At 42.6% G+C, this 23,010-nt stretch overlaps 1 protein-coding gene across 1 annotated transcript; it reads left to right on the top strand.

The window, feature by feature from the left end:
• Positions 1-9,892: 9,892 nt before the first annotated feature.
• On the top strand, positions 9,893-10,372 carry LOC145953426 (uncharacterized). The gene has a single exon (XM_083067379.1). It carries the CDS (start codon positions 9,893-9,895, stop codon positions 10,370-10,372), a length of 480 nt encoding a protein of 159 aa, XP_082923505.1.
• Positions 10,373-23,010: the final 12,638 nt, after the last annotated feature.

The raw sequence follows: 23,010 nt of genomic DNA, 5'->3' as shown, positions 1-23,010 counted from the left end.
GATACCGCTCAGCATAGCATCGGCGCCTTGCAGCAGAGTTTCGACACTCGATTTGATGCTGCTCAGCATGGTATCGATGCCCTCAGACAGGAGTTTGATAGCCTGTCGGTCTGGCTACACCACCGCTTCCCCGACCCTCCACAGGACCCGCCGGCAGAGGAGTGAAGACCGGCTACCTTTTTCTCGCTTTTTGTGTATTTGCTTGATTGGGCTTTGCCCCACTTTTTAATCATCTTTGTACAAATTCATTCTATTAATGAAATTTGTCATTTTGAATTCAAATTCTTTAGCACCTTTAATTTCTGTATAGAAAAAGCCAAAATCAATAAAAAAGGCAAAATACTGAAAAAGCCAAAAACGACAAAAAAGGCGAAAATTCAGAAAATCAATCACATCATAACAGAATAATTGAGCCTGGAGAGGCTTGCCGAAATAATACTCTCTCATCATAACAGAATAATTGAGCCTGGAGAGGCTTGCCGAAATAATACTCTCTCATCATACAGAATAACTGAGCCTGGAGAGGCTCGCCGAAATAATACTCTCTCATCATAACCGAGCCTGGAGAGGCTTGCCGAAATAATACTCTCCAAAATAACTGAGCCTGGAGAGGCTCGCCGAAATAATACTCCCCAGAGATATCTCAGCTTCCACTCTCGGACTAAATTCCCCAGTGAAAGCTATCAAAGCAAGATCAGCAAGATTCCCCAAGGGAGGCTTGATCATCCAAACAGAATATCTAAGTCAAAGGACTTTGACTTCCTCAGTGAAAGATAGCTTTCCAACTCAAGCGATGAGTGAAGCTAAGCCTGAAGAGGCTTTCTAAATAATACTCTGGGATACATAAGATTCTTAAAACCCCAGTCGCCTACTCAGAGGCATCCCTACAAAAAGCAAAAATCCAAAAGATCAATAATCATTCCCCAAGCGGAATCCGGCTTTCAGCCAATCACTGAACATCAAGATGATACGCCTAACAGAAGAGGCTAATCAAAATCAACGACAAAATCCTCCAGCGGATAACAGCCTACACAGAGGCAACAAAATCAGAAAATCAAAAAGAGTCACCCGAATAAGGATAACTGGGATACTCCACCAACGTCGAAAGGACGTCAGCCAATCATAAGGCACCGCTCATCTCAGAAAGAGCATCTTCGTGTCTACACCCCAAGGAATCAGAAATTCCCCAATGGGCACCAACTACGCAATGGAAAGTTGGGACACGAGAACCTATGAGTAACTGCACATCCCATAGACGGATCCCTGCGTTATCCAGCCCTCAGCGGCATCAAAATCGAAAACAAACTGTCGAAGCAGCATCGTGGACTGTGGAGACAAAACCATCACAGATCCCTGGAGAGGGCAAACTCACATTTCCAACGTCGTCAAGAACACGGAGGCAGACCCTGGGGAGGGCAAACCGCAGACCCTGGAGAGGGCAAACTTAACTGCCTAGGTTGTCAGAAACACCGAAGCAGAGCCTGGAGAGGCTGTACTCACGTTACCAAAGTGTTCAGAAACACGGAGGTATGCAACTTCCAGCTCGGGCGGCGAGCGAAGTTAAGCCTGGAGAGGCGGTACTCACACTACCGAAGTGTTCAGAAACACGGAGGTATGCAACTTCCAGCTCGGGCGGTGAGCGAAGTTGAGCCTGGAGAGGCGGTACTCACGTTACCGAAGTGTTCAGAAACACGGAGGTATGCAACTTCCAGCTCGGGCGGCGAGCGAAGTTGAGCCTGGAGAGGCGGTACTCACGCTACCGAAGTGATCAGAAACACGGAGGTATGCAGCTTCCAGCTCGGGCGGCGAGCGAAGTTAAGCCTGGAGAGGCGGTACTCACGCTACTGAGGTTGTCAGAAACACCAAGGTAGAGCCTGGAGAGGCGGTACTCACGTTACCGAAGTGTTCAGAAGCACGGAGGTATGCAACTTCCAGCTCGGGCGGCGAGCGAAGTTGAGCCTAGAGAGGCGGTACTCACGCTACCGAAGTGATCAGAAACACGGAGGTATGCAGCTTCCAGCTCGGGCGTCGAGTGAAGCTAAGCCTGGAGAGGCGGTACTCAGCCACTAACGTCGTCAAAAACAACGGAGGTGTGTAACTGCTAACGTCATTAGAAGCAACGGAAGCAGAGCCTGGAGAGGCGGTACTCAACCTGGAGAGGCTACTCAACAATTTTCCACCGGAAGACACTACAAGTCAGAAGGATGGCTTATTCCCCGGACAATTGGGTCAACTCCTTTACTTGTCAACCGGTACACTAAAAGGTCGTTTGACTAAGTAAAGGGGGGCAGCTGTAGACCCCTAAAATTGTCCGGGTCGGAAATAAGACTCGAAGACTCTCAAAGATCGAAGGGAAGTCAGCCAGAAGGACTCCTAGAAGACCATAGGATGACTATCTATAGGTTTAGAGGTCTTAGAGTAGCTAAAAATAAGGAAGTGGGAAGATTGGAGCTCAATACGGCCTCCTTGGAGTTCAGTACAGCCGTACTGCACATTTTGAACTACAATACGGCCGTACTGAAACCAATACGGCCGTATTGAAGTTTTTGAACTTCAATACGGCCGTACTGAATTCAATACGGCCGTATTGAAGTTCAAAAACTCAATACGGGCCGTATTGACTCCAGAGGCCGTACTGCGCCTTATCCCTATATATAGGACGTCATTTGGACGTCATTCCACACTTTTTTGACACTTCCCGCAGTGTTTTGACTCAAATGGCTCAATACGGCCGTACTGAACCTTTGGGAGGGCGTATTGAGCTCCAATCCTCACACACCCTTATTCTAAGCTACTCTAAGACTTCTAGACCTACAAAGAATCATCCTAGGGTCTTCCAGGAGTCCTTCCGGCTGACTTTCCTTCGGTCTTTGAGAGTCTTTGAGCTTTATTTCCGACCCGGAAAATTTTAGGGGTCTACAGCTGCCCCTCCTTTACTTAGTCGAACGACTTTTTTGGTGTACCGGTTGACAAGTAAAGGAGTTGACCCAATTGTCCGGGGAGCAAGCCACCCTTCCGACTTGTAGTGTCTTCAGGTGGGAAAACTGTTGAGTAGCCTCTCCAGGTTGAGTATTAGTCGTCGCCTCTCCAGGCTCGTGCATACCTCGGTGTTTCTGACAACCTTGGTAGCGTGAGTTTGCCCTCTCCAGGGTCTGCATGCCTCCGTGTTTCTGACGATGTTGGCAGCTGCGTACCTCCGTGTTTCTGACGACGTCGGTAGCTTGAGTATTAGTCGTCGCCTCTCCAGGCTCGTGCATACCTCGGTGTTTCTGACAACCTCGGTAGCTGCATACCTCCGTGTTTCTGACGACGGGGTAGCTGAGTATTAGTCGTCGCCTCTCCAGGCTCGTGCATACCTCGGAGTTTCTGACAACCTCGATAGCTGCATACCTCCGTGTTTCTGACGACGGGGTAGCTGAGTATTAGTCGTCACCTCTCCAGGCTCGTGCATATCTCGGTGTTTCTAACAACCTCGGTAGCTGCATACCTCCGTGTTTCTGACGACGGGGTAGCTGAGTATTAGTCGTCGCCTCTCCAGGCTCGTGCATACCTCGGTGTTTCTGACAACCTCGGTAGCTGCATACCTCCGTGTTTCTGATGACGGGGTAGCTGAGTATTAGTCGTCGCCTCTCCAGGCTCGTGCATACCTCGGTGTTTCTGACAACCTCGGTAGCGTGAGTTTGCCCTCTCCAGGGTCTGCGGTTTGCCCTCCCCAGGGTTGCATACCTCCGTGCTTCTGGTCACTTTGGTAGCGTAAGTTTGCCCTCTCCAGGGGTTTGTGATGATTTTGTCTCCACAGTCCACGATGCTGCTTCGGCGGTTGTTTTTGATTTTAGTGCCGCTGAGGGCTGGATAACGCAGGGATCCGTCTAGGGGATGTGCAGTTACTCATAGGTTCTTGTGTCCCAACTTTCCATTGCGTAGTTGGTGCCCACTGGGGAAATTCTGATTCCTTGGGGATGCAGACACAAAGATGCTCTTTCTGAGGTGAGCGGTGCCTTATGATTGGCTGACGTCCTTTCGACGTTGGTGGAGTATCTCGGTTATCCTTATTCGGGTGACTTTTTGATTTTTGATTTTGTTGCCTCTACGTAGGCTGTTATCTGCTAGGGGATTCTGTCGTATTGATCTTGATTGGCCTCTTCTGTTAGGCGGATTATCTTGACGTTCGGTGTTTGGTTGAATACCGAATTCCGCTTGGGGAATGGGTATTGATCTTTTTGGATTTTCTCTTTTTTTTGAAGGAGTGCCTCTGAGTAGGCGAATGGGGATTGAGGATTTTGTGTATCCCAGAGTATTATTTAGAAAGCCTCTTCAGGCTTAGCTTCACTCGTCGCCCGAGTTGGAAAACTATCTTCCACTGAGGAAGTCTAAATCCTTTGGCTTGGATATTTTATTTGGATTGTAGACCCCTAAAATTGTCCGGGTCGGAAATAAGACTCGAAGACTCTCGAAGACTCTCGAAGACCGAAGGAAAGTCAGCCATAAGGACTCCTGGAAGACCTTAGGATGATTATCTATAGGTTTAGAGGCCTTAGAGTAGCTTGAAATAAGGAAGTGGGAGGATTGGAGCTCAATACGGCCTCCTAAAAGTTCAGTACGGCCGTACTGAACATTTTGAACTACAATACGGCCGTACTGAACCCAATACGGCCGTACTGAAGTTTTTGAACTTCAGTACGGCCGTACTGAATTCAATACGGCCGTACTGTAGTTCAAAACTTCAGTACGGGCCGTATTGACCCCAGAGGCCGTACTGCGCCTCACTCCTATATATAGGACGTCATTTGGACGTCATTCCACACTTTTCCACACTTTTGGACACCTTTTTGACTCCTTCCTTGAGTATTCTGGGGTTTTTGAGTAGTGTTCTACCCTAGAAATTGCTCTGAGAGTCGATCCGACGAAGTTCTTGAGTCACGAGCCATTTGCTTGAGTCTCGAACCGAGTCGAAGGGAAATCCTTTGGATTTCCATAGTCAAAAATTATTTTTAGGAAGGAGCGAGCGAGCTTGTAGAGGGAGGGAGCGCCAAAAAGCCTCCTAAACTTCATTGAAATATATAAAAACACGCTTCAAAGGTTTCTTTCTTAAAATCCCTTCTTTTACTGCTTTCTGATTGTTGCATATTTAAAATTGTCATCATGTAGATATTTAATTTATAATCGCTTATAATAAATAGGGGTAATTTAGTAATTTTACACTGTTATTTATAAAATAATCCGTCATAGGGAACCCTAATGGGGCGTTGTGGGGTGCTAACACCTTCCCCGCACGTAACCGACTCCCTTACCCAACTCTGGTTGTAATGGCCAAGGTTGATTTATAAAAATCAATTGCCTTAAATCTTTTTCCAATGTTTTGAGTAAAACATTGGTGGCGACTCCAAGAACCCTACCTTTTGCGAAAACCACTAATCCATGGAGGGTCCCGCTTGGGGTTAACATGGATTGGTGAACCATTTTAATAAAATTGTTAGTTCGACAAGGTCTCAGTTTGAGAATAAGTCGTTCTAACAATCCACTTTTTTCAAATCTAAAAAGAGTCCAACCATCATCGCGAATGCCAAGGTCCGTTTCGGCGGGTGGCGACACACATAAACAATCTTTGCAACCTTGGTTTTAATGGAAAGTAACGCAAAACCTTTGCAGCTTGCTTTTTTTTCTTCTTTGGGTTCCATCTCGATGTACCACAATGCTTGCATGTTTGCAAGTCTTTATCATCGTCTTCCAAATATAACATACAATAATTTGGACATGCATCTATCTTGGTGTAGTTAAGGCCAAGTTTGGTAATGATTTTCTTGGCCTCATAAAAGGAAGGAGGTAATTTTGCTTCATGAAATGCATCTCTCAACAAATCTAGTATCATAGTCATTGCCTTGTCACTTAGTCCACTCAAAACTTTGATATGATATAATTTTATTATAAATTCTAGCTTTTGTGCTTGCTCCCTTCATACAATGCCTGGTTTGCATCATTGAGAAACTCACTAAAGCCATTATGATTTTCTCTAGGCTGCTCATGTAATCTTTCATTTCCACCTGATGCTTGCGATGTCGTTGCATTAACGATTTCTTCCTCCCAGTGCCCAAATGCATCATTAACCATTGTTTCCATTGGATTTGCAAAGTTGAATGACTCTTGTGGACCATCTTCATCTGTAAAAGGATCTAATATTTGTTTCTCACCATGAAGATTCCATAACACATAATTTTCAGGAAATGGTCAACAAATCAAATGATCTTGTACCACATGTCTAGTTTGCCATTTCATAAACCCACACTTTGGACATGGACAACGTATAGTATCCCCAACAGCTCCATTTTCAAATGCAAAGTCTAAGAATTTACTCAAACCAATTGAGTATTCAATTGTATTTCGTGACTTAGAAATCCAAGATTTATCCATTGGTCAATATGAATTTGATGCACAATATGAGATAAATAAGAAAATTCTTGGCCGGATGACGAGCAGATTTTTACACAAACATGCTGTCATCAATAACAAGAAGATTTTTACACATTGTCAAATAATAATTCCAAATCCATAACATTAAATTCACAAAGTATATTCCTAACTTTTTAGTTTATCTAAAATTACATTCTCTCAAATCATAACAAATATATATTAATAAATAAGCTAAATTTGATATGAGACAAGTTAAAACACATGAAATAAAATAAATAAGCATGATAGGGCATTGATGGAAAAAGAATATCACAAACTTAAAAGGAAAAAAAATTAAACCAAGATTAAAGTAAAAGAAGAGATGAGATTTGACTTACTTCAAAGTAATTTAAGAATCTTTACACTTTTACGTGGTGGTGCAATCTTGAAATCCAATTCTTAGAAGGATCTTAAATTCCTATATGACAATTCAAATAAAATATTACAACATTTTAAATCAAATACTGTAAAGGTATGCACTTTCATAGAATCAAATATATTAATATTGCCTATTCCTATTTCAATTCATTATGTTGCCTATATGAAATATTAATTCCTTATATATTGTCTTTCCTATTTTTATTGCTTTGTTTTGTTCTCTTCATTTTAAGTATTAACTTTGCTGATACCTAAATTAAACCCAACAATATAAACAAACTTGCATCGGATCATATAGATATTATTATACTAATAAATTTTTCAATAGATTTTTTTTCAAAAAGAAAAATTTAGCATATGAAGAAATACCTTTTCGCCTTAATCAACTTTGTGTTTGGGTGCCCACTTCTCGCAAGGGAAGAAGGATGATTCAGGGAAGACAAATTCCAAAATCTCGCTTTTATATGTTTTCACTTTTCAAACTATTTATAAGAAGAAAGTACACAAAGTTATTCATGCTCTGAAATTCACTAGGTTAATATAATATAAGAACCATAAAAATCAACGATATATAATAAAAAAACCATTTTCAAGAACCATATGCTCAAATATAATTTATTAAAATAATAAATCATATAAAGTATATAGTCTGGAATGCTTCTGAATACATGCAGTGCATAAAGAAAAATATATAATGAGACAAAATTAGGCTTCTCATAATAAAGATTAGGAACCGTATTACAGTTGAAGGAATTGGTTTTGTCAAGGTCAAATATAAATGATATAGGACTTGAATGACACCCGTTTCTACGGAGACTTGAACTTTTGAGCTTACAATGGTGCCACAATTTGAGCATTTTAGCTCCTCCCTCGGTATCATTGACTTACTTGACATATTTGGAAGTAAAGTCTTGTCATAGATTAAGGAATTTAATGGCATCCTCAACGGCAAAAAGCTTGGTTCAACTTAAGACCATGAAGGTAATCCATTGTGATCAAATAAAGGAAATAATAAGCAATGAGGGAAATGAAAAAGAAAACATCGAAATTGTATTTAGCAATTTGATTACTATAGAACAGGATAAGGATGCGGTCACGGATCCAACCTCTAAGCAGACCAACCTTCTAGGTCCCGACAGAACGTCAACAGGGCAAGACAGACCGAGGTAAACCAAGATACAGAAACACCTCCTTTATGAGGAGTAATTAATACCATTGCAGGTGGATTTACTGGAGGCGGTCCGAGCAACTCGGCACGCAAAAAGCACCTACATAGTATCAATAATGTCCATGCCAACACCTCGAAGCCACCACACAACACGCCTCCAATCACTTTCATAAATGACGATTACGTCGGCATCTATCCAAATCAAGATGACCCCATGGTCATCACGGTGGAAGTAGCTAACTGGGAAGTTCACAAGACATTGATTGACCAAGGAAGCTCGACTGACATCTTATACTGGCCAACGTTCCTAAGGTTAGACATTCCCCATGCTCTTATCCAACCTCATGCAGAACCCTTAGTTGGTTTTTTAGGTGAACGAGTCCACACTCGTGTCTATATAGAGTTGATGACAACCTTCGAAGCATCTCCCAATTCAAAAAGAATAATGGTCAGATATCTCCTCGTCGATGGCAACACATCATACAATATAATCATAGGCAGACCAACGTTTAACCAACTTGGAGCAGTAGTATCCACCCCGCATTTAACAATGAAGTTCCTAGGGAACGATGGAAAAATAATCTCCATCAGGGCCAATCAAAGAATAGCTCGGCAGTGCTATGCCAAAATTCTGAAAGTGTCACCGTCCCTAGCCGAGGTGCCATGCCAAGGTGACACCCCAATTATGGCCCACATAGCCCAAGCTGAGATCACCGATCTCGATCCAAGGTCGAATTCCAATGACAACCGCCCCAGCCTTATTGATGATGTCATTGATTTCCAAATTGGAAAATTAACAGGCAATGCACGAAGATAAGCCAATAGCTAAGTTCGGAGCTACGAAAGAAACTCATGGCCGAGATCTCTAAAAATGCTGACCTCTTTGCATGGTCGAGTGCTGTCATGCCAAGTATAGATCCTAATCTCATCTGTCACAAGTTGGCGATTCACAAAGAAGCCAAGCCAGTGGCTCAAAGAAAGTGAAAGGTTGGAGGAGAAAGATGAGAAGCCATCGTGGCTGAGACTCAGAAACTGATAAATGCAGGCTTCATCCGAGAAGTGCGTTATACCACATGGCTGGCCAATGTGGTTTTGGTCAAAAAGAACTCAGGCAAGTGGCGTGTGTGTGTCGACTATATTGATCTGAATAAGGCTTGCCTGAAAGATACATATCCTTTACCAAGCATTGATAGGTTGGTAGATGGGGCCTCTGGCCATGCTCTTCTCAGCTTCCTTGACGCCTACTCCAGTTATAATCAGATCATTATGTACCCACCAGATGAGGAGAACACAACCTTTATTACTGATCAAGCTAACTTCTGTTACCTTGTGATGCCTTTCAGCCTCAAAAATGCAGGAGCCACCTACCAACCATTGATGGATAAGGTCTTTCATCAACAAATTGGAAAAAACATGGAAGTCTATATGGATGACATGATCGTGAAAACCACATCGGCCGAGTCACACATAGCCGACCTTGTCGAAGTGTTTGGCCAAATACGGAAACACAACATGCGCTTAAACCCCAAGAAATGCGTCTTCAGAATTTAAGGAGGAAGGTTTCTGGGGTTTATGATTACAAATAGGGGAATTGAGGCCAACCATGAAAAATGTGATGCTATCATACAAATGCAAAGACACCAAACTGTTAAAGACGTATAGAGGTTGGTAGGTAGATTGGCCTCTCTCTCACGTTTCATCCCTAAGCTACCAGAAAAAGCAGGACCCATCTTTACCCTACTATGCAAGCCAAAGGATTTTGAGTGGACTGACCAATGTGAAGAAGCTTTTAAAGGCTTTAAAAGTTTTCTTGCTACTCCATCAATTCTACAAAGGTAGGATAATCACTTCGACCTCCTTTTGTATTTGGCAGTCAACGAAAATGCAATCATCGCTGTGATGACACAAGAGCACAACAAGAAGAAAATTCATATATATTACATTAGCCAAGTTCTCCAAGACACGTATAAGAGGTACCAAACGATTGAGAAGTTGGCCTTAGGATTGGTCGCCTCAGCCCGATGTCTCCGACCCTATTTCCAAAGTCATCAAGTCATGGTAAAAATAGATTATCCGATCAAACAAATACTGAGAAAACCAGAACTCGCGGGGCGCATAATTGCGTGGTCAGTAAAGTTGTCCAAGTTCGAAATTCGATATGAAAATTGGGGCCCTTTGAAAGCTCAATGCTTAGTAGATTTCGTGGTCGAGCTCACCCCAATCTTAGTAGAAGAAGAGCAGGTATGGACTTTATATGTCGATGGATCTTCTAACACTAAAGGTGGTGGTGCAGGTATCATTTTGGAAGGACCCAACAACGTCATCATAGAACAATATCCAAAATTCGGATTCAAAACTACCAACAACCAAGCCGAATAGGAAGCATTGTTGGCAGGGCTGAGGTTGGCACAGGACATTGGTGTGCGAAAGGTAAAATGTAACAGTGATTCAAAACTCATGGTGGAACAGCTCAGTGGCGTCTATCAAACCAAGGAACCATTGCTGCAAAAATACTACCATGAAACCTCACAATGGATGACATCCTTCGAAAAATTCACGATACACCACGTTCCCCAGGAGCAGAATGTTAGGGTCGACTCTTGTCTAAGCTCGCTAGCACGAAGCACCCTGGACAACATCGGACCATCATTTAAGAAACCATCAACTCTCCTAGCCTAGATGCCAAGGTCATCAATGTCAATAAAGTTGAAGATAAGGAGTGGATGGTCGACATCTGGAACTACTTGCAGGACGGGACACTACCTGAAGACAAGGTTGAAGCCCGGAGAACCAAGGTAAGGTTGTCCCAATTCATTATTGTAATAGGAGAGCTCTTCAAAAGAAGCATCACAACCCCTTTGCTTAAGTGCCTAATGAAGTCTCAAGCGAGCTACGTCATTGACAAATTTCATAGAGGCATATGTGGCATGCACTCGGGCGCACGCTCTATGGCAGCTCAGGTAATCCGAGTTGGATATTATTGGCCTACAATGAAGTCAGACTGCAAAGACTATGTTTAAAACTATGCAGTATGTCAGCAATTCGTCAACATACATCGACTCTCTCCAGAAGCCCTCCACCAGATGACGTCCCCATGGCCATTCGCCAAATGGGGAATAAACATTCTCGGACCTTTTCCCCTCCAAGAGGCCAACTTAAATTCCTAGTCGTCACAGTAGACTACTTCACCAAATGGATTAAAGCATGTGCACTTGCCAAGATCACCACCGAGAACATCCAAAAATTTACCTGGAAGAACATCATATGCTGATATGGCCTGCCAAACTCCCTCATCACCGACAATGGGAGGCAATTCATCTGCAAAAATTTCAAAAGCTTCCTTCAAGAACTTGGCATCAAACACCAAGTCACCTCGGTTGAACACCCACAGACCAACGGCTAAGCTGAAGCCGTAAACAAAGTTATACTTGGAAAACTCAAAAAGAGGTTAGAACGAGGTAAGGGACAATGGGTAGATGAACTCCTAAGCATCCTCTGGGTGTACTATTGTACCCCACAATCAACAATGCAAGAAACACCTTACAGGTTGACATATGGATCAGACACCATGATTCCAGTAGAGGTCAGATAAAGGTCCCATCGACAACTCACCTTCTATACTGAATAAAACAATGAACAAATGATGACCAACCTCAATTTGATCGATGAAGTCAGGGAAGCAGCTCGAGTTAGAGAAGAAGCTTGTAAAATTCGAGCTTCCAAGAGGTATAATACCAAGGTTAAACCAAGAACATTTAGAGTTGGGGACCTTGTCTATTGACTGCAGGGTGAAGAAAGGACAGATCATTCTGACGGAAAATTTGTAGCCAACTAGGAAAGACCATTCAGAGTCACCGAGAACCTTGACAACGATGCATATCGACTAGAGGAACTTGAAGGCAAAGCTCTCCCAAGAACTTGGAATGCCACCCATCTCAAGTTTTATTTTTGTTAAAATTGTAACTTCAAGTGTTGTACATTTTTTCCTCCTCAGCCTTTTTTTCCCACTAAAAGAAAGAAAAAGGTTTTTGGCCGAGGAGCTTTTAACGAGGCACACCTCAAAAATAAAAAAACAAAGAAACTTTATTCCCATATATTTTCGGTATTGGTGCATTAATCTTGCCAAGGTCGAGTTTGAACCTTGGTGCAAAGGTCGAGTTTGAGCCTTCAAAATAAAAATTACGATGCCAAGGTCGCATTCGAACCTTGATGCAAAGGTCGAGTCTAAACCTTGATGCAAAGGTTGAATTTGAAACTTCAAGAATTACGATGCCAAGGTCGAGTTCGAACCTTGGTGCAAAGGTCGAGTCCGAACCTTAACAAATTACGTTGCAAAGGTCGAGTTTGAACCTTCAAAATAAAAATTACAATGTCAAGGTCGAGTTTGAACCTTGATGCAAAGGTCGAATTCGAACCTTCAAGAATTACGATGTCAAGGTCGAGTTCGAACCTTGGTTCAAAGGTCAAGTCCGAACCTTCACAATTACGTTGCAAAGGTCGAGTTCAAACCTTTAGAATAAAAATTACGATGTCAAGGTCGAGTTTGAACCTTGATGCAAAGGTCGGATTCGAACCTTCAAAAATTACGATGTCAAGGTCGAGTTAGAACCTTGGTGCAAAGGTTGAGTCCAAACCTTCACAAATTACGTTGCAAAGGTCGAGTTCGAACCTTCAGAATAAAAATTACGATGTCAAGGTCGAGTTTGAACTTTGATGCAAAGGTCAAATCCGAACCTTCAAAAATTACACTGCCAAGGTCGAGTTTCAACCTTGATGCAAAGGTCGAATTTGAACCTTCAAGAATTACGTTGCTGTAGACCCCTAAAATTGTCCGGGTCGGAAATAAGACTCGAAGACTCTCAAAGATCAATGGAAAGTCAGCCAGAAGGACTCCCAGAAGACCATAGGATGACTATCTGTAGGTTTAGAGGTCTTAGAGTAGCTAAAAATAAGAAAGTGAGAGGAGTGGAGCTCAATACGGCCTCTTTGGAGCTCAGTACGGCCCGTATTGCATTTTTGAACTGCAATACGGCCGTACTGAAACCAATACGGCGGTATTGATGTTTTTGAACCTCAAAACGGCCGTATTGAATTCAATACGGCCGTATTGAAGTTCAAAACTTCAATACGGGCCGTATTGACACCAGGGGCCGTATTGACACCCCTATAAATAAGACGTCATTTGGACGTCATTTGACACTTTTTCACACTTCTTGGACTCTCTTCTTGAGTATTCTGGGGTTTTTGAGCAGTGTTCTGCCCTAGAATTCTCTCCGAGAGCCGATCCGACGAAGTTCTTGAGTTCTAAGCATTTAGCTTGAGAATTCGAACTAGTCGAAGGGAAATCTTTTTGATTTCCATAGTAAAGATTAATTTTTAGGGAAGGAGCGAGCGAGCGTGTAGTGGGAGGGAGCGCCAAAAAGCCTCCTAACATCTGTTTGGATATATAAAAGCACGCTTCAAAGGTTTCTTCTTCAAAATCCTTCCTTTTACTGCTTTCTGATTGTTGCATCGCATGTTTAATTTATTCATCATGTAAATATCTTATTCATAATCGTTTATAATAAATAGGGGTAATTTAGTAATTTTACACTGTTATTTATGAAATAATCCGTCATAGGGAACCCGAAAGGGGCGATGTGGGGTGCTAACACCTTCCCCGCACGTAACCGACTCCCTTACCCGACTCTGGTTGTAATGACCAAGGTTGATTTATGAAATCAATTGCCTTATCCCTTTTTCCAATGTTTTGAGTAAAACATTGGTGGCGACTCCAAGAACCCTTCTTTTGCGAAAACCACTAATCCATGGAGGGTCTCGCTTGAGATTAACATGGATTGGTGACTCATTCAATAAAATTGTTAGTTCGACGAGGTCTCAGTTTTGGGAATAAGTCGTTCTAACAATCCACCACTTTTCAAACCTTTAAAACGAGTCCGACCATCGTCGCGAATGCCAATGTCCGTTTCGGCGGGTGGCGACAGTTGCTAAGGTCGAGTTCGAACCTTGGTGCAAAGGTCGTGTCCGAACCTTAAAAAATTACGTTGCCAAGGTTGAGTTCAACCCTTGATGCTAAGATCGAGTTCGCACCTTCGTCAAAATTCTAAGTCCTAAGGGAAAAACGTTGAGAAAAGGCTAAGTAACGCATCGAAAAATTAACCAGATACAAAACCCGCATTCTTTGGGCAAAGCATATAAATAAATCAAGCTAGCAATATCTACAAGCTCCCCTCGCTCGTACCATCAGAAAGGTCGTCCTTATCAACCATCTCCCCATCATGGGCATCTTTGTTAATGTCGAGCCAGGAAACATCAACATTAGGAGCTATCACCTTCATCTGTCGGGCTGCCTTGAAAAAACCCCTCTTGTGCTCAACAATGATTTGGCGCTGGGTGTCCAATAGCTCTTTATCTGCACCTGCTTTGGCCACACTCAGCACCTTTGCATCCATCTTCAAATCAACAATTTTCTTGGCATGGGTAGCGAGAAACTCCTCATCACTCTGATGCCTCTCCTTGGCCCTTTTCAGCCTCTCCTCCAGCACCCCAATTTTCTCTTCACACAGACAAACTTGGGCCTGCGGATCCCCAACCTCCAGTTCAGTAGCCTTCACCTTCACCAGAAGATCGTCGACCTTGTCCGCATAAGCTTCATTTGCCTTAATAGTGGCAAAAAAAGACTTTTTGGTTCTCTCCAAGTCCTTCCTCACCTCATCCATCTCGGCTCTTTCCTTCCTGGCCCTCTCAAGGTCAGCCAAATTCCTCTACCACTTTCTTTTCCAATGATCCACTATAACAATGGATCTCTGTAAGAAGACCTTAGCAGAATCAAGCCCCTCAATCGGACCAACCTTCTCAATTATGGCCTTATCTGCAATGAAGGTGGGATCCTCCCGATAAAAGCTCCCCGCCACAAGGTTGGGATTCTAGAGAGAAAGAACATCAGGAGACATACTAACACGGTCCAATCTGGCCAAAGTTCAACTCTTGTCAAACCTTTGGTGGAGTAGCTAGGTCGGGTTACCGAGCTTGTTGGCTGATGGAGGACCATCCTTGAGACATCATATAGGGCCTATCACAAGGTCCATGGCTAGGAGAGTAGAGGAAGATGAAGAACACACCACACCAAAAGCCATGATCATCATGTGTGTGGATTTTGGGCCCTCTCCTTAGCTTGTTGCTTTCCTTTCCTATTTTGCCCTTGTATTTTGGGGTACATTAGCTATTAGGATTTTATTGTGTATTTTTATTTAGCCTTTGTATTATGGGGCAAAAATAGGCTTAGGATTTATTTAGGGACTTAACCTTGACTAGTAAGGTCAAAAGTCCATTTCTTTCATTTTCTAGGACTAAGGGTACTTTAGTCTTTTTGGAGAGATGAGAGCCATTTCATTTGGGCTGCATCTAGGGTTCATTTAGGGTGCATTTGGGCTTGAAATTTTTGGCCAAATGCTCCCAAGAAACCCTAGGATGCTCTCCTCTCTCTATAAGTACTCTAGTCCCTCCACCTTGTACCCACTTTGGAATATATGCATTTTGAGTGAGCCTTTGTGCCTCAAAATCCTTCCTTAGTCTCCTAGGGTCCTCATGCCCAACCTCCTCTCCTCTCTACCCTAAAGAGAGTTTGAGTTTCCCTTGAGTGGCCTCCACCAACCCTTGGTGGAGAGAGCTAGCCAAGAGCACCAAAAACACCTTCCACCTTCTCACCTCCATTTTCGTCCACCTTCACCTCCACCCTTGAATATTGTTTTTCCACCACCCTTGAGGAACATCCAGCCATCATCTTTCTTCCTAGACCATGGAGAAAGAGGGAGCTCCTACTTGGAAGCCAAAGAACACACCATGAAAGGAAGGAGCCCATCATATGGTATCAAGAGCCATGGTTGTCTTCAAGGGTGACTTGTTTCCTTCTCTTGTGTCTTTAAATTTTTTCCTTGTCATGTCTATGTCTTCTTACATGTCTTGATGTTATCTTTGATGTTGTCTTCTCAAATATTTCTTGAAATATTGTGTTCTTGTTGAGTGGTTCATTACTTGTTCATAAGCCTCCTTGTTCTCCTTTAGGATTCTCTTAAAATAGGTTCTTTTGTGCTTTTCTCTATTTTGTCTTGGCTGGACATTTTTGTTTCAAGAACATGATGAACATGTTGAACACTACATAAACTCTATTTTGATCTTTTCTCATCCAAGTTTTGTCAAAGTTATGTTTCCCTCTCTTTTTCTTTCTCCTTAAAATTCAAAAGCTATGCATGACACACCTTGGTTTGCATGACACCTCTTTCTTTGTGGCTGGCTGAACCATATATGTCCATCTTATAAGTCAATCTTGCATGATAATTAGTCCTTAACATGCTCCAAGATTTTGAGTTTCTATGTGTAACTTGTATCTTGCACATTTATGGTTAGCCACTCTTGCATGCCACCATCACCCCCTTGTCTTGTTGCCCATTTTATGAGTCAACCAACTGAGATGTAAGTCTGAAATATTGCTGAACATACTGCAAAAATATGCACCTAACAAGAAGACAAAAGTACCAAATACACTTCACCCAAAACTTGCCATTTACATGCTACTAGTCCTTTTTGTCCCCTTCCTTTTTTTGTGTAACCTTGTAAACCACCACAAGTGTAAAAACCAAGCAACATAACAAGAAAAATAGTATAAAAATCTGATCCCATGGGCTGGCCAAAAAGCTGGTACGAAAATTGAGTGGAAAAGAAAAGAAAAAAAAATTAAAAGGAATTGTTGCTAAACTTGTGGACTTGGACCTTTTTACCCTACACATTTGGACTTGGACTTGGACTATCTTTGGACATATTTGAGACCAAAATCTTGGCTGAACTTGGACAAATACCTTGGCTGGACTTGGGAGGATGGACATGAAATTATAAAGACAAGAAATACTAAACACTTAATTCTACTCTAGAACCATTCTAGGATTTCCTTTGAGTGCTTTCCTTTTTAAATGTGCCTTAATTTTTTCTTGTCTTTCTTGGAATTCTTTGTGTTTTGTCTCATCAATATTCCCTTTGAGTTTAGCCTTTCTAATTGAGCATTTTTAGTTTTCATTTCCTTGGCCTCCTTCTTGCTCTTGGTTTGTTTACTTGGTGTAGATAAAGTACACTACAATTTTCCCTTCCAACTTTTGGGAGATTGAGTGGGAGGAGTTGTTCGTGTAGCCCAAAGTACTTTGGAAGGATTACTAAAAGTATTAGAGTGTAGACACCTTGGGAGAGGACTAACCAAGTTTGCTCATTGTGAAGGAACCACCATTGGAGGCTTGAAGACTTTAATTTCTTGTTTTCTCTTTTGTGCCTTTTCTTTCCCTTTCTTGTTGTTTTTGTTGGGCCACTTGTGTATCGGTCCCTATTCATTTGTTGGGTTGTAATTGGCCTTTTAACTAATTAATTTTTGTAATAATTTTGTTTAGTACTTGTGGAAGGATCTTGAATACCCTCAAGGTCACTTCAAGCTTCCACCCTAGGGCTTCCGACTAGCCTATGTTTTATTGCTTTCATTTACTTTTTGTTATTGTTAGTATGATGCTTTAGGTTATCTTGTGTGTTTAGAAGGCTCTAAATTTTCCTACTAAGGGTCCGTGCACACACTAACACTTTTGTGACAAATTTGAATTTTGTGAGAAAAGTGAAAAGGGGCTTAGTGATTTCTACTTGAAAAGGCTTGGTTTTTAAGAGACCCCTAGTGGTCCACCTCCCTTGATAGTTCACTTTGTACACTTAGGCCTCCTATCACTATTCTTTCCCTCAAAATTATTTTGTGAAAACCGTTTATCACTCACTCTTTGTGAAAACATTTCCAAAAACTTCTTTGTGAAAACCTTTATTGATCAAAGATGAGTGATCATTCAAGTGTGAGGGGTCAAAATACTCATAGTAGTAGACATAGGGATGAGATTAGAGAACTTAGGGAGTATATAAAAAGAAAAGAAAAATCAGATGCAAAAAGAGAGGAAGAATATAAGAGAAAAGAGAGAGAAAATGAGAAAAATAATAAGTAAATAAAAGAGATGTTAGCAAAACTAGTCATGGGAGGGGGAGTTAGGGGATCCAACCCAAGGGTAAGCATCCCTAGAAGTGAAAGTGAGGGTAGTCAACACCCTATAAACCCCCAAAGTGATAGCCATTATAGTAGTCATTGTCGCCACCCGCCGAAACGGACATTGGCATTCGCGACGATGGTTGGACTCTTGTTAAGTTTGAAAAATGATGGATTGTTAGAACGACTTGTTCTCAAACTGAGACCTCATCGAACTAACAATATTGTTAAATAATTCTCACCAATCCATGTTAATCCCAAGCGGGACCCTCCATGGATTAGTGGTTTTCGTAAAAGGGGGTTCTTGGAGTCGCCACCAATGTTTTACTCAAAACATTGGAAAAAGATACAAGGCAATTGATTTTCACAAATCAACTTCGGCCATTACAACCAGAGTTGGGTAAGGGAGTCGGTTACGTGCGAGGAAGGTGTTAGCACCCCACAACGCCCCTTTCGGGTTCCCTATGACGGATTATTTTATAAATAATAGTGTAAAGTTACTAAATTACCCCTATTTATTAGAAACGATTATAGATAAAATATTTACATGATGAAAGCTCTAAACGTGCAATGCAACAATCAAAAAGCAATAAATAAAAGTGGTAAAAGAAAGGATTTTAAAAGAAACCTTCGAAGCGGGCTTTTATATATATCAGAATAGCGTTAGGAGGCTTTTTGGCGCTCCTTCCCACTACACGTCCACTCGCTCCTTTCCCCTAAAGATAATATTTACTATGGAAATCAAAGAGATTTCCCTTCGACTTGTTCGGGTCTCAAGCTAATGGCTCATGACTCAAGAACTTCGTCGGATCGGCTCTCGGAAAGACTTCTAGGGCAGAGAATAGCTCAAAAACCCAAGAATACTCAGCACGAGGGTCAAAGAGTGTGGGAAAAGTGTGGAATGACGTGCCAATGACGTCCTATTTATAGGATTGAGGCGCAATACGGCCTGGGAGATCAATACGGCCCGTATTGAGTTTTTGAACTACAATACGGCCGTATTGAATTCAATACGACCGTATTGAAGTTCAAAAACTTCAGTACGGCCGTATTGGTTTCAGTATGGTCGTATTGTAGTTCAAATGGCTCAATACGGCCGTACTGAACCTTTGGGAGGGCGTATTGAGCTCCAATCCTCACACACCCTTATTCTAAGCTACTCTAAGACTTCTAGACCTACAAAGAATCATCCTAGGGTCTTCCAGGAGTCCTTCCGGCTGACTTTCCTTCGGTCTTTGAGAGTCTTTGAGCTTTATTTCCGACCCGGAAAATTTTAGGGGTCTACAGCTGCCCCTCCTTTACTTAGTCGAACGACTTTTTTGGTGTACCGGTTGACAAGTAAAGGAGTTGACCCAATTGTCCGGGGAGCAAGCCACCCTTCCGACTTGTAGTGTCTTCAGGTGGGAAAACTGTTGAGTAGCCTCTCCAGGTTGAGTATTAGTCGTCGCCTCTCCAGGCTCGTGCATACCTCGGTGTTTCTGACAACCTTGGTAGCGTGAGTTTGCCCTCTCCAGGGTCTGCATGCCTCCGTGTTTCTGACGATGTTGGCAGCTGCGTACCTCCGTGTTTCTGACGACGTCGGTAGCTTGAGTATTAGTCGTCGCCTCTCCAGGCTCGTGCATACCTCGGTGTTTCTGACAACCTCGGTAGCTGCATACCTCCGTGTTTCTGACGACGGGGTAGCTGAGTATTAGTCGTCGCCTCTCCAGGCTCGTGCATACCTCGGAGTTTCTGACAACCTCGATAGCTGCATACCTCCGTGTTTCTGACGACGGGGTAGCTGAGTATTAGTCGTCACCTCTCCAGGCTCGTGCATATCTCGGTGTTTCTGACAACCTAGGTAGCTGCATACCTCCGTGTTTCTGACGACGGGGTAGCTGAGTATTAGTCGTCACCTCTCCAGGCTCGTGCATACCTCGGTGTTTCTGACAACCTCGGTAGCGTGAGTTTGCCCTCTCCAGGGTCTGCGGTTTGCCCTCCCCAGGGTTGCATACCTCCGTGCTTCTGGTCACTTTGGTAGCGTAAGTTTGCCCTCTCCAGGGGTTTGTGATGATTTTGTCTCCACAGTCCACGATGCTGCTTCGGCGGTTGTTTTTGATTTTAGTGCCGCTGAGGGCTGGATAACGCAGGGATCCGTCTAGGGGATGTGCAGTTACTCATAGGTTCTTGTGTCCCAACTTTCCATTGCGTAGTTGGTGCCCACTGGGGAAATTCTGATTCCTTGGGGATGCAGACACAAAGATGCTCTTTCTGAGGTGAGCGGTGCCTTATGATTGGCTGACGTCCTTTCGACGTTGGTGGAGTATCTCGGTTATCCTTATTCGGGTGACTTTTTGATTTTTGATTTTGTTGCCTCTACGTAGGCTGTTATCTGCTAGGGGATTCTGTCGTATTGATCTTGATTGGCCTCTTCTGTTAGGCGGATTATCTTGACGTTCGGTGTTTGGTTGAATACCGAATTCCGCTTGGGGAATGGGTATTGATCTTTTTGGATTTTCTCTTTTTTTTGAAGGAGTGCCTCTGAGTAGGCGAATGGGGATTGAGGATTTTGTGTATCCCAGAGTATTATTTAGAAAGCCTCTTCAGGCTTAGCTTCACTCGTCGCCCGAGTTGGAAAACTATCTTCCACTGAGGAAGTCTAAATCCTTTGGCTTGGATATTTTATTTGGATTGTAGACCCCTAAAATTGTCCGGGTCGGAAATAAGACTCGAAGACTCTCGAAGACTCTCGAAGACCGAAGGAAAGTCAGCCAGAAGGACTCCTGGAAGACCTTAGGATGATTATCTATAGGTTTAGAGGCCTTAGAGTAGCTTGAAATAAGGAAGTGGGAGGATTGGAGCTCAATACGGCCTCCTAAAAGTTCAGTACGGCCGTACTGAACATTTTGAACTACAATACGGCCGTACTGAACCCAATACGGCCGTACTGAAGTTTTTGAACTTCAGTACGGCCGTACTGAATTCAATACGGCCGTACTGTAGTTCAAAACTTCAGTACGGGCCGTATTGACCCCAGAGGCCGTACTGCGCCTCACTCCTATATATAGGACGTCATTTGGACGTCATTCCACACTTTTCCACACTTTTGGACACCTTTTTGACTCCTTCCTTGAGTATTCTGGGGTTTTTGAGTAGTGTTCTACCCTAGAAATTGCTCTGAGAGTCGATCCGACGAAGTTCTTGAGTCACGAGCCATTTGCTTGAGTCTCGAACCCAGTCGAAGGGAAATCTCTTGGATTTCCATAGTAAAAATTTATTTTTTAGGAAGGAGCGAGCGAGCGTGTAGTGGGAAGGAGTGCCAAAAAGCCTCCTAGATTTCGTTGGAATATATAAAAGCACGCTTCAAAGGTTTCTTTTCTAAAATCCCTTCTTTTACTGCTTTCTGATTGTTGCATATTTAGTTTTGTCATCATGTAGATATCTCGTTAATAATCGTTTCTAATAAATAGGGGTAATTTGGTAATTTTACATTGTTATTTATGAAATAATCCGTCATAGGGAACCCGAAAGGGGCGTTGTGAGGTGCTAACACCTTCCTCGCACGTAACCGACTCCCTTACCCAACTCTAGTTGTAATGGCCGAAGTTGATTTACGAAAATCAATTGCCTTAAATCTTTTTCCAATGTTTGAGTAAAACATTGGTGGCGACTCCAAGAACCCTCCTTTTTGCGAAAACCACTAATCCATGGAGGGTCCCGCTTGGGATTAACATGGATTGGTGAATCATTTAATAAAATTGTTAGTTCGACAAGGTCTCAGTTTGAGAATAAGTCGTTCTAACAATCCACCACTTTTAAAAAATTAAAAAGAGTCCAACCATCGTCGCGAATGCCAAGGTCTGTTTCGGCGGGTGGCGACAGATGGCGACTCTGCTGGGGAAGCCTCGAGAGTCAGTCCCATTTAGTGATGGATTATTTCTAAAAATAATAGTTTAAAATTACTTCATTACCCCTCACTTGTATGATAACATGTTTTATCTATTTGGCTTTAATAACTGTTGTATGTTTAAATTTCCGCAATTGTTTGAAATATAAACTGCACAGAAACCTTTGCACACAACAGTTCCCTCTATACCCGGGGGCATGAGTGGAAAGCCATAGGGAGTGGATGTTAGTACGTCAGGTTGTCGAATGGGTCTATAGGTGCCCGTAGACCGTTGTCGGAAAGCATCATTCAAGGTGATAACCATGAACTCGAGTCCGACAGTGCGTAGGAGCTTTCCATCGACTTACGACGAGAGGAATTGGGTCCCTATAATGGGGGCACCTTGGGGGCCTTGGACCAGTGAGAACAGTTAGAACCTCCTTGAATACGCACTTTTCTGCAGGATACCCCTACCTCGTGATTCGCTCGTGACTGTTCGTGGATGAGTGAATTGTTTGTGCATTATTTATGTGACATTGTATGAGCATACATTGCATTATTTAAACATACAACATTCCTTTTTAAATAACAATAAATAGAAATAAGAATCTTCCATTACATGGTGTTTACATCTACCTTCATCACATTCATATAGGTAGTTTCCCTTTTCACCCAAAAAATACAAAACAAACAAAATACCCAAAGAAAAAAAAAATTATTTATCCAAACCAAGCAATATCATGCATCATCTTAGGAACATCCCAAAAACATGATAATGCTTAGATAAATAAACACAATGCATGCATATTCAACGCCATCATCTCATATCATGCATTCTTATCGAAGATCATGGAGGGATCTAGGTGCATTTCATAGTCATACATCTCTCCTAGTAATTCATTAATAATAGTAATAAAAAGAAAGAATTAATCGATGCGTATGTTCAGAATGGATCGCACGCCATTTGTAATTAAATGCAAACCAACAACCACGCCAAGCGAGCACACGTCAGCTCCGTTGTTGGTAATCAAGATTAATAAAGGGGAAGGTCCAACACCGTTAAGGATCATTGCTCCAAGGCCTTTCCCCTACGAA

The sequence above is a fragment of the Cajanus cajan genome, chromosome 11 (assembly GCF_000230855.2).
Source record: "Cajanus cajan strain Asha chromosome 11, NIPB_CcT2T_4, whole genome shotgun sequence".
Taxonomy (NCBI): Eukaryota; Viridiplantae; Streptophyta; class Magnoliopsida; order Fabales; family Fabaceae; genus Cajanus; species Cajanus cajan.
This window is presented reverse-complemented; position numbering and strand designations above follow the sequence as displayed.

Bases quoted from the DNA above. Each gene is read 5' to 3' on its own strand.
- LOC145953426 (XM_083067379.1), top strand. From the start codon at position 9,893: ATGACACAAGAGCACAACAAGAAGAAAATTCATATATATTACATTAGC.